Raw genomic sequence first — 12,625 nt, 5'->3', positions numbered from 1 at the left:
CCATACATGTATCTCTCTCTCTCTCTCCCTGCATGCATGTCCCCCTCACTTCACTTCACACTACAGCAAATCATTTTACTTGACTCGATCCTACATGGAAGCAAATTAAACTAGTGATAAACTCGACTAGAACTTAACCCTAGCTAATCAAAGCCAACTAGGTCGAAACACGAGCAATGCAGCAGTGTTCGACGACGACAACTGACAGTACTAGCTGATACACACACGCACAAATGAGAAGTGCAAAGCCATAACCATGCGTGCGCATGCATGCATACGCGAGCGCACATAAAATATATCTGGCATACCGGCCAAATAGGAGATCGATCGATCGACCACCGGCTGGGGGCGGCTCGTCGTCGTCGCGTCGATCAGCTCAGCAACCGGCGGCGGGAGGCGGGCCGGGAGGGGGCTGGTGATGGTTGCCGTGGAAGCTGCCGCTGCTGCTGTCGCCGGCCAGCTGCTGCGGCTTCTTGCGCTTCTTCTTCTCGTAGCTGACGCCGCGGGCGCGGGCCTGGTGCTCGCGGACCTCGCGAAGGTAGAGGCGGACGGCGCGCGCCGCGAAGGGGTTGGACTCGGGGCTGCCGCCGTTCTCCTCGTAGGCGGCGCGGAGGCGGCCGACGAGGGCGTCCAGGCTGCCCCAGGCCTGACGGAGCTGGCACGGGCAGGGTGCCGGCGGGCTAGGGTGGCCGAAGAAGGGGCAGGCCGAGGCGTGCACCTTGGTCTTGCCGAACTGGTCAAGGTAGCGCAGGAACTCCAGGACGTGCGCCCCGCTGCACTGAGCCAGGCTCAGCGGCGGCCGGTGGTTCCGCAGGTACTGCCCGAACGTGTTCCAGTCGCGCCGCTTCTGCGCCTCGTACCTGCTCGGCGACTGCGGAGTGCCCCCTGAGGCCACGGAAAGCGAGGAGGTGATGCTGCTCGAGGAGCCGCCACCGTTGCCCCCTCCAGACAGAGGGCTGTCCGGGTTCGCCGACAGGTCCATGGATCAGCTGCTGAGCAGGAAAAGGAAGGAAGCAGACTCAAGCAAGTGTGACTGTGATCTGAAACTATTTTCTATTAAATTAACTTCTGTAGGGCTTTCCCTTACACTTCTCTTTGCTTAAACAAATGAATAAACTACAACTTGCTATTGGAAAAGAAATAGCACTGTTCCTACATTTCCAGAACCATGATGAGGTCAATGATTACATGTGTGCATATATACTTGAGCTAGCGATCTGTTTGGGAGCAGCTGGTTCTCTCACCATTCGCCACTGCAATTGATGCTTTTAACTTTCTATATAAGCAGTAGATGCAGAAATATTTAGGACGAACAAGAACCTGGAGATCTTTCAGGAAAGGAAATTTTTGGAATCACCTTCGGTGGTGTTGGAAGCTGATCTTGGTTTGGCGCTCTCGGAATTACAGGGCAAAGCCAAATGGTGATGGAGGTTGGCTTGAGAGTCTGCGCGAAGATAGAAAACATCAGAGGACACATACAAGAAAAAGAGAAAGGTTAATTTGGGAGAGCGATCTGGAAAAGCTCATATCTGTTGCTTCTTACTCGGTGGTGGTGGTAGCCAGCAACAGCCAACAGTTGCTTGTGCTGGCTCTCATAGGTCCATCTGGTGATTGGGAAGATGCTGGGAGAGCAGCAGCTTCATCATCTGTTTGTGATGGTGTGGGGGAATTGTATGCTGCTGCCTCTATTTTTAGGGGGGGATGCCGGGGGTGGTGGATGTATTGTTTGGCCTAAAAAGGGGAGATGTGAAATGACTGAGACATGGAGTACACAGTAGTGACCAGTGAGAGAGTGGATGAGATGCACTGCTAGTACTGCTAGGGCTTTTAGGTGCTGAAGGGTGGAGCAGGGACACCGAGTGAGATGAAAGGTGACATGACAAAAGTAAATATTTTTTTAATTGATAGGTCGGTGTACGGCCTAATGGGGGTGTCGACCTGTTTCTAACTGGTAGTCATTTGATGTCACCGGTCGAAAGTTTCACAATCATACCAACTTGGCAACAAAATATCTAGTAAGCAAATGGGTTCCTTTATTGTACGTTCAAACAGTCTAAACCCATTACTTTCACCATTATATTGTATGTACTAATTAATATAATACTCCTTCTGTTTCACAAATGTAAGACGTTTTGGCAGTTTGAACAGTGGGAGTACATGTTTACGAGACCGGATACTTCACATTACTACGAAGTATGTATTGTAACAAAGTAAGACGTTTAGGCAGTTTATAACCAAAACGTCTAACATTTGTGAACACAGGGAGTATATGTTTACGAGATCAAATACTTACTATGAAGTATGTATTGTGACAAAGCAAATAAATTATTCGATATTGTTCTGATAAGTGTTGATCCTGGTATTCACAGAAACGGGCTAATAAAAAAGAAGTGGTGTTTCTGGAATACCATAACATGGCCACCAAATCAAAGATTTATCATTCCCTGTTGCACTCTCCAATATATATAATCTAGGCATGTCATTCCATGCGCCATCGTCCACTAGAATTAGGGTTTATTTGACCTGATTTTGGCAGTTTGAAGGAGTAGGTTGCACTAGGATGGACAGTTTCCAATTGCAAGTGTGCAATATGGCCGGACTTTCGCCTTGTGAAAACAATATGCAGGACATACATATATGCCTTGGTATAATTAAGCCTTGATGCATTGCATACTCATATCCGAGTGACATTCAGTAATATGGTTAAAAAAATAAATATTCTTCATGATGAACTACATGGAAAATAGAGACTATGCAACACAGGTGGCTAGGAGTCACATGCAAAAAAGATATCGATCACATGGTCCACGCTCAATTCTTCATTGGATGATACCTTTAAATTTATATTTATGGTTTTCTTTCTATTTTTCAGATTATCTTAACTTTCACTCAATTTTGCTAGTGTTTTATCGAGATGTAATTTGTATCAGACTAAAGCGTTAAGGGCCTCTTTGATATACATGATTTCTAATATGTAAAAATATGAAGAAAAAAAAGATAGAATGTAATATGATGCCCACTTGAATTGTTGAATATGTAACAATGTTTTTTTGGTTGCACAATAGGAAAAACAAAGAATTCTTCCAAATGCGTTTGAGTAAATAAAATTTATCTTCTGAAAAGTAGTGCTACGGAATCTTTTCATCCCCTAAAAAAAGGAATCTTTTCATTACAAAATTTCTAATATTTTTCAAGGATTCCAATTTTTGAAATTCGTATACGAGAAAACTTTGAATCAAAGAGACCTTAACAAGGAACATAGAAATCAGTTGCATATAAACTTTCTCTTATATTTTCAAGCTAGCCATGCATGCATATAGTGACAATCACATAATCCAAAGTTCAATTCTTCTGCGGGTAATATTAGGTTCATGTATGCATCTATGCACAATCATATGTAGTTAATTAATTGGTGTTCATCAAGAAAGATCATGGCCCTGAAAATGTTAGCCGACATGGAGTACAAAAGGAGTCCTAAAATTGGAGACAAGTTGTGTGCAAAGACATATTTCCTTCTTATTTATTTGCTTGGCAAATTGTCCCACAGGGTCCATATATATTGTATTTTAATACATCTGCTACGGTGCTCATATGCATGCCAATTTCTTTGGAAGATGGATAATTTGCTGGTTATAGGGGGTGGTTTTTGTTGTTGTTTGCGTAAGTCGTCCCACATGGTTATATTTTATGTAATGAATGTTTTAACGTTTATTTACTTTGCTTTGGTGAATTAACATTTCTCTATATACTATATAACTACAAGAATATATGTGTTCATTTTGATGGTGACCGATGAAATCGAATACTAGTCAATTTTAGACTTTAATGTATATTTAATTTGTCGCTGCAAAGGGGTTACTAATTTCATTATTGTCATTTCTATCTTATCGAGCTGACTAACTAGATGATGAAGTCTTTTCAAACTTTACACCAAAAGGTTACCTAGGACTTTTCATTTTCGTAAGAGAGCGCGGCTTAAATGGCAAGCCTTACATATAATTGAATGCATAACTAGGGGTACACTTTGAGTACACGGATAATTTTTTCCGCTGCAATGATTATTTGCGACGCATTTTGTTAAAGTTAGCTAGCACACAAATAGTGCAGCTACAACTTAGGCTTGGTTAAACAGTGCTTTTGTTGATTGTGAGGCATGCTATTCGGTTCTCAATATTGTAGCTTGATATTTTATATATAATTTCACTGTTTTCACCTTTGAGAGAAACACTGAGTACAACTTGCAGATAACACTTGAACACTGAATTACACCATGCTTGCTGGAAATGAATTTCTCACGGATGTCTCTCTGAATACAGATCCTTAAGGTTTTATTTGCAATTTTAAGATTTGTCAGAGCTGTCTTTTGCTTTACTTGCACACCTTTTTTTTTGCTCAAGTAACCACGCCGGGGCACAGTATACTGGGTCAAAATTATTTTCTTTGTTATATTTCCTGTTTCATATAGTCTGTGACACTCAGAATTTAGTGATGAATATGTGTAGCCAGATTATCTTCGCTCTATGTCCGTGCCCTGCAATTGACAATATGATTTCAAGTGACAACCTGTTACGTTCTGCGTATGGGCAATTGGCAGCTGAGATTAAGGCTCTCATGGTAGACAAGGAGTTTGTTCCCCGGAAGATTAGTCGTTCACAAAATAGGGTAGCAGACCGGTTGGCTTTTTATAGCTATACGAAGTCGTGTACGTCTGTATGGTTGCATGGTGGACCTCGATGTATCGAGGACCTCGTGCCTCTCGATTGTAACCTTATCCCTCTGGAATAAACCCCTTTCACCTAAAAAAAGACAATATGATTTCAAGTGCAACTTTGAGATTGCACACCCGCAATTAATACCAACAACACGTGCTCCTCTTCGTAAATCTCAAGATGATATGCCGGCTCAGTCTCTCGAAGGTGTTCATAGGTGTAGGGTGCGTGTGTGCGTTCATAGAGATGAGTGTTTGCGCGTATGTATGAGCGCTTGCGTCTGTACCGTGTTAAAAAAACACATGCTCCTGGCTACATATTGGTTTTCACCTCTTCCTTCTATATGAATAGGCAGTTTCTGTCGGTTGCTCCGGAAAAAAATACCAATGACACGTGAATGCTATTTTCTTCCATGCATTTCTTTTTCTGTTGTCGTAATCCATTTAAACAACAACACTAGTGAAACGGTTCAAACGCAAAAAGATGCACCGCGGATGAATAAGCAGTTGCTGTGCTGCGCTGTGCACCACAGAAACAAGCAGGCGCTAGCAGCTCTGCATGTCACGACGACACGAGACTGTCTAACCAAAACGAAAATAAAAGGAAAATAGCGTCGAATTTATTCTTACATGATTCGATCGGGCCGGGACTGATGTGTCCACTCCTCTTGGGACTTGCCTCCATCATGTACGAATTAATTCCTCTCGTACATTCTTCCGCAGTGCTCTGATGGACTATCTATATATGTTCAAGTTGGGGCCTAGCTAGTGGCTAGTACAGAACGCCTGTGCATCTCTACTGTACGTGGCGTGATCGGTGCTAGGTTTAAATTCCATGCAAACATGCATTGGCTAAATTATTTCTCACATGTTCGTTCTTGCAAGGGAAGAAAGCACTCCTGTATACACCGGAATAGTGTTAAGAACATAGTAAGCATGAACCAACCCGTGGTTGGATGGTTAGGAGGATAGTGGTATCACAACCCATCAAGGTTCAAAACTTGATGTTTGCATTATTTTCGGATTTATTTATGGATTTCCAGCGATACACATAAGGAGACGTTTTCGTCGACCATGAGACGCTTATGGTGACTTCGTCAATCTCAAGATGATATGCCGGTTCACTCTCTCGAAGATGCACATAGAGATAGGGTTTGCATATGTGTATGCATAGGGATGAGTGTGTGAACGTATGTATCCACAATTTAATCAATCACATATGTTTGCCATCAAAAAGACTTGTTAATTTATTAATCCCATCAACATGAATGATATCTAAGTTAGGTCTAAATGTTAGGCTGATGGGACTACCAACCAGTTAGCTGTGTGCATTTGATATGTTGAACAGGGCGTGTACAGTTTCGCGGAGGTGAACGGCACCAAAGAGGCATTACTGCAGCGCAGGTAGGAATCTTTTGGCTAGGGCCCGGCTGGTTAAGTGCTAGTGGTACATGTGAGCAAGCGAGCTATGCAATCAATTAACGGTTCACCTCTTGGAAAAAGAGTTAGCTAGCTACTTGAGCAAGGCAACCTTCATTATTGGTGCCAAGAGCCTGGCCATGCTTCTAGTTCTAGGGCCAACAAGCCATGTGCGCCTACTGCTTGACCAGATTTCTTCGAAGAAATTGACGAGGAGTTGTGAAACAATTGCTCGTGATGATGCTAGTGACAAGAGATAAAGAAGGATTAGTTTATCGGAGGTGTCTGACACACCTAGCTATACCGGAATTGAAGCATACAGTACAAGATAAATATATACCATGTGTGACACTGGTGCAATCTCTCGCTCGATCGTATGATCTCTTGATTTAACGTCTGATAAAGCGTCATTTTAGGAGCTGTTCCCACAAGAGACATGTTTGTAAACCTTGCTTTTCATAACAATTATAACCGCATTTTCTTTGAAACCATGCAGAAAGACTGCATGTGTATTCGTAAGGAAGAAGTTACAATACAAAAGAAGGCACGAGGCGGACAACACCATAGCGATGCGGCACGACCGAATTGAAAACCTAAGAGCATTTGCAGCCGCACCACTAATATCCTCCCTATACGTCGAGGAGGACGGCCTGTTCAGAGTCTGGTCGTGAAAATGCCACTCAACCGGACGTCTCAAACCGCCCCTGCATGTTCGGGCTGTCTGGCTCTCGCACACCCACACCCAGCCAATATTTCGGACGGATATGGGAAGGATCGGATGAGTCTGCCACGTCATGTCCGGCCCATGGTGGCCCACCCCTGACCCCACAAATATTACCTCCCTATCAGCACCCAAACGAAACCCTAGCTACTTGACATTTCATTCGACTCAGTCCGCTCCGCTCTTCCTGGCTCCTCTCCAGTGTTCTCCGGCATGGCAGACAGCGGATTAGAGGCCGACAACTACGGATTCGTCAACTAGGATCTACGGGGAAGATGAGGAGTTTGCCGTCTAACTGGCCCTCCACAAGTCCCGAGAGAAATCCGCCAGAGCTTTGCCGTCCAAGTCGTTTCAGTGGGTATCCATTCACTCAGTGGCGGAGACAAGCCCCAGGCTGCCCAGGCAGTGGCCTGGGTCGTGCGGCTTGACTCCTTCATTCATTGTAGCGAATTTTACACTGTTTAGTACTGTACCAAGTGATTCGCCTGGGGCTTGCCCGGGTCGTGGCTTGATCCTATCTCCGCCACTGCATTCACTATGGTTAAAGGCTAATAGGTGGCACATTAGTGGCGGGCACGGTCTAGATCCCGCCACTGCTATTTTTGCCAAGTACAAGTGGCATGGAGTAATCGTCGATCGCCATTGATATATTTTCACCAATGGCGGGAAAATATCGGCACCCGTCACCCGTAATTTTCTTCAGAATTAGCCATGGGATAAATCATATGTGGAGGGCGACAAATGGCCGCCCACAAATGGTTTGTAACTACCAGTGGAGGGTAAAAAAGTGCTTGCCACAGCTATATTTCACTACCCATGTCAATTCTTTTCCAAAGTTAATAGTGTCTGTTGCATAGTAGAGCCCACCACTGATCAATGGTCCCAAAATTTTCAATGCTTTAAAATTATCATATTAACCCAAAATAGTCCCAAATTTGTGCATGGGACTTTCAACTGTGTATATCCAAACATATAAAAAGTTGCATCCCAGAGTTGTCTGTCAAAGTCGGTTGTTTCCATTCCAAACCCTCATATTACTTAGCGAGCAAGTGTTTAGTTTGTACACGAAGTACATCAAGTTTTTTTTATAACACTCTCAAATTTTTACCACACACTATAGGGGTCATATAATGAAACCATGCCAAGTTTCATCCTTTTCAGACCTCATTTGCATATATTTTTGAATCGAAGATCATTTTTCTCATTTTAATGCCTAAAAATTTATTCAATTCTTTAACATTACATATCAACTCAAAGTGGTCAAATTTGAGTATGAGACTTCCAATGGTGTATATTACACATAGAAAAAATGAATGCGGAAATGATGTAAAAAATTAGGTTCTATGTGGAAGGCCACGTTTCCCATTCGAAACCATGATACTTCATGAGAGAGTGTTTAGTTTGAACATGAAGTGCATCAAGTTTTCCCGTAACTCTCATAAATTTTTACCACATCCTATCGCGGTCATATAATGACACCATGCCAAGTTTCATCATTTTTAGAGATCATTTGAATATATTTTAAAATCTAAAAGCATTTTCCCATTTAATGGTTAGAGATTTACTTAATGCTTTAAAATAGCAAACCAACCCAGAATAGTCTCAAATTTGAGCAAGCCATGTTCAACAAAGTAACTTAAACCCCACAATTAAATGGGAACAACTATTTATCTCTAAAATAATAAAACACTAAGATTACTACAAATTGGCCAAAAAATAGAAGTGGCGGGTGCCCGATAACACCTGCACTGGAAATAGTCATGACTGGCGGGTCGTAGGTTGTGCCGCCACTAGTATGTGTGCGGGCATAACCCTTTCGTCGTGCAGGATAGTCTATACGTTTTCCCCAAATCACCCCCTCCAAATCCCTAGCTATCGACCCATGTCACCACCTCCACCTAGCGCCATGTTGGAAATATGGCCTAGAGGCAATAATATTTATATTATTATATTTCCATATTCATAATTAAAATTTTATATTTCGTGCTATAACTGCTATGATCCTAGAATATGCGGTTCAATGGAAAAATCATACACACGTGTGGAATGGTAATAGTTAAATTAAAAGTTTCCTGGTCTTGCCTCTGGGACTAGCTCAAGTGTTGTTGGTGATCACGTTTTTCGGATCTTAGGATATCTTTAAGTGTAACGATAGTCCTAAAACAAGATTGATATTATGGCGTTGGAAGAACGATCATATTGAATCGACCCAAACTTGTTTATTGTGAATTCGATTAATATCGTCTATATTCAATTGTAATAACACAGAGTGTTAATATGTGATCTTGCTCCTTAGACCATGAGAGTGTCGTGGTCACTTCTGACCGTACGGTGGGCTTTGAGGTTGCTCAAACATCACCTGTAACACGGTGCTCATAATGACAACTTACATGTTCATCAGAAAGTTTGAAAAGTGGCCGGATAGCTCGACAGTGGGATTTGCTCCTCCAACGATGGAGAGATATTATTAGGACCCTCTCGGTGTGATGGCATCCTTCATCGTCTGGCCAGACACAAGTGACTACGTCATGGGGATGTTGGAACACAATAACGAGAAAGAAGTAGAAAGCCGGTAACGAGGATTTTGTTATAGTAAGCATGGTGATGACTCAGGAGGATACCGATGCATCCCGGGTTTTGTGAAGTATCGCGAAGCAAAGGGAACATCACATGATAACCAAAGGTTTACTCGAATAACATTTGTGTGCTCAGAGGGATCGATACGAATGTCCACGGTCCTGCTGCCTGTCATTGAATGAACGATTTCGTTAATGTCTATGAGTTACCGAACCTATGGGGTCACAGGCTTAAGGCAATCATGGTCTATTGGGTGTTAGTAGGATGTGAGTCATGAGAATATATTTGTGAAATTATTTAATGAATATTTGTAATAGTTTCGAGAGGATCCGGAAGCGTTTTGGGGTCACTGGAAGGGTTTCGGAGAGTATCGGGTAATACCGGGTATTATATATAGGTGGAAAATGTTTCCAGAGATGTTAAAGATATATGAAATAATCTAGAAGTATTTAGAACATTTTATATTCAATTTAAATATCAATAGGCCTTAAAAGGCCAAGAGGTGGAAGGAATTATGGGCCACAAGGGCCCATAAGGAAGTGGTGCCCCCTTGCCATATGGGGGCGGGGGAATTGGACAAGGGGAGGGAGTCCAACTCCCCTCCCTAGACTGGCGCCCCAATGGGGAAACTTCCCCCCTTGGTGGCTGCCCCCTCCTCCTCCTCCAATCTATATATACTTGGGGTTTTTGCTCTATTGGATATACAAGTTTTCGAGCCTCCTCTAGTTATAGTTGGTCCTAGTTGACTAATTAGAGCTAGACTAATCCTCTTGTACTCATAATTAGAAGCCAATGTGGTTCTAATCTCCTCCCTCTAATTCTCCGGCGATTATTAGCTCTAGGCGGCGAACCGCTGTCGGGTCGTGAAGGTTGCACGCTTGCAACCAAGTAGAGAGGCCATGCATTCGGTCTTCAGTTCCAGGGACTGTTTGTGGGCGGTACGAGGGATTGTTCATCGATGGTTCAAGGGACTCCAAGTACGATCTACAACGACACGTTCTTCTTCCGCTGCAACTTGGTGACGGTAACGATTGTGATCCCAACCTGTTATGCATCTTCATATTGATCTTGGGTGATCGTAGGTGCAATTTTTTTTTGTTTTCTACCGCGTTTCCCAACAGTGGCATCATGAGTAGTTATATGAGTAGGTGCAAGTTGTGATCTACATCACATGTGATTGTGAGGGTTGATGTTCTTGCTATGCTTCTCTCGTGTGTTGCTTTGTTTCAATTCATTGACAACATGGCACTGGTACATCGAGGTACTATACAAACGGTTTTTAACCCCTTTCCGCGATGGCATTTGGAACCATCACCAAGTGAGTGTGGGCGATAGGGGGCCCCTTCCCACACCATCCACAAACCGTCGGTGATAGGGGCCTTGATGCATACATTTGTCCCTATATAACCGTTTCCGATATCCGAACATCCCAAGCGCTTCATCCTTGCTACTCGTTTGTGCTCGCATTGCCATTGCAGTCGGAGTTTTGTGGTTTTACCTAAAAGCAGGCACATTCCAGGCACGAGAGTTTTCCAGGCACGTACCAAACTGGCTGTATGCTTACGATGCCTGGCACATCACAAACAGTTCATGATTGTAAACCGCGTATGATACGTAGACAATCACAAACATTTAGTTTTCCCGCACCGTTTGTGATAGTGTTTGACATCACACAACTTTGCAAACGGCAACTATGTGCATTGTTACACACACTTCCTCTCCGTGAACCGTGTCGGATTATGATGTATATCGCACATGCTGTGCTTTATAGACTGTGTGCGCTGTAATGACCTGCATACCGTAATTCCACCCTAATTTAATTGCTGCTATTTAAAATTGTACCTAATTTGAACTTGAAAGCAGGGTATAGCTTTATTCATATCCATCAGGTTCAAACAACCAATGCATGGCCTGGCGCCGGGCCTGGAGCTCCGCGTATGCCCGGCGTTGGCGGAGCACCTGCTTGCGGACGTAGTCCTTCCTCGCCCACTTGAGGGCGGCCTCGTCGGCGGCGGCCATCTCCGCGTGCTCCGGCTTCACGGGGAGCAGTTCCGGCTTGGTCTTCGGCTGGACCAGGCGGAGAGAGCGCGGGGAGGGGCGGGTGCCCTCATGCCCGCCCTCCTAGATGACGAGGGCACCGCTACGGGTGCAGCGATGTAGTGGCGTCTCCTCCTCCGGCTCTAGCTTGACGATGCGGAGAACCGGCGAGCCGGAGCCTGACGAGGAGGACGTCCCAGGCTCCATTCACCGCGGCGTCCAGGAGCTACCGCAGCGGCATGAGAACGACTGGCGCGACAGGTACTCGAGGTGCGGCGTGTTGCCGGTCTCGATGTGGTCGAGGATGTCCTTGAGGGTGCGGCCGGGCACGCCCCGCCACTCGCGCCACCCGTCGGCATTCAGGTGGCCGTGGGGGATGGTGCTATTGGTGGAGGTGATCTGTTCCGCGTGGCACCGCTCGAAGAACATCATCCACAGCATGTGGCTGTCGACGGTGTATCTCGGCCCGCCGCGCAGCCCCTGCAGGCACCGGCAGTACCGGGACGCCAACGGCGCTGAGCTTCCATGAGATCGGCACCCGCATGTCCGGGGGCGCCGAATAGTCAGCCTCGTATAGGAGGCATGCCTCGTCCTCGTGGAGATGGCGTCGGCCGAAGCCGTTCTCCGCTGCGGTGTCGCCGGGGTACCTCACAGCCATTGCTCGTTGGCGGGGAAGATGGTGGAGAGTTGCTCTGAGGGGGGAGGGAAGGTGAGCTTTGCTAATTTGTGGCGTCCACCAGCGAGGAGGACGACTTTTAAGCCGAAGCTGGGGGCGGTGAGCTTGCATGCCGGGCGACGCGTGGCGGGAGTGGGCGGGACGCGCATCGGTGGCGCCTTCACTGCGCCGCACGTGAGGCATCAATGGAGGCTGACCAGCACTGCCGCACTGCAGCCTTGGCATTGATTCCCACGGGAACCGAGGCGATGAGGGCGACAAAGCGGCGCCTTGCTGACTAGACGGATACATCCCCGTTCGCGCCAAATTCGATTGCCCCGGCGCCCCCGGGCGCCCCCCGGCGCCCCCAGCGCGCCGGGTTCGGCCTGGGTCCACCGGCGCCAATTTTGGCCCAACCCGGCGAAAAACAGACTCCTAGGGACGCGATTGAGCCTATTTTTTGGTGCCGGCGGCAAAAAAATGCTGGGGTGGCCTGTTAGGGGCACGG

General features: G+C 45.6%; 1 protein-coding gene across 1 annotated transcript; it reads right to left on the bottom strand.

The window, feature by feature from the left end:
- Positions 1-205: 205 nt before the first annotated feature.
- On the bottom strand, positions 206-1,772 carry LOC123046119 (protein G1-like4). Its single transcript, XM_044469404.1, has 3 exons — positions 1,544-1,772; positions 1,358-1,444; positions 206-989 (listed from the first exon to the last, which is right to left on the bottom strand). Exon 3 carries the CDS (start codon positions 980-982, stop codon positions 377-379), a length of 606 nt encoding a protein of 201 aa, XP_044325339.1. The 5' UTR covers positions 983-989; positions 1,358-1,444; positions 1,544-1,772; the 3' UTR covers positions 206-376.
- Between the last annotated feature and the right edge of the window lie 10,853 nt (positions 1,773-12,625).

The sequence above is a fragment of the Triticum aestivum genome, chromosome 2B (assembly GCF_018294505.1).
Source record: "Triticum aestivum cultivar Chinese Spring chromosome 2B, IWGSC CS RefSeq v2.1, whole genome shotgun sequence".
Classification (NCBI taxonomy): Eukaryota; Viridiplantae; Streptophyta; class Magnoliopsida; order Poales; family Poaceae; genus Triticum; species Triticum aestivum.
Note: the sequence above shows the minus strand (reverse complement) of the source record. Positions and strands in the feature narration are given on the sequence as shown.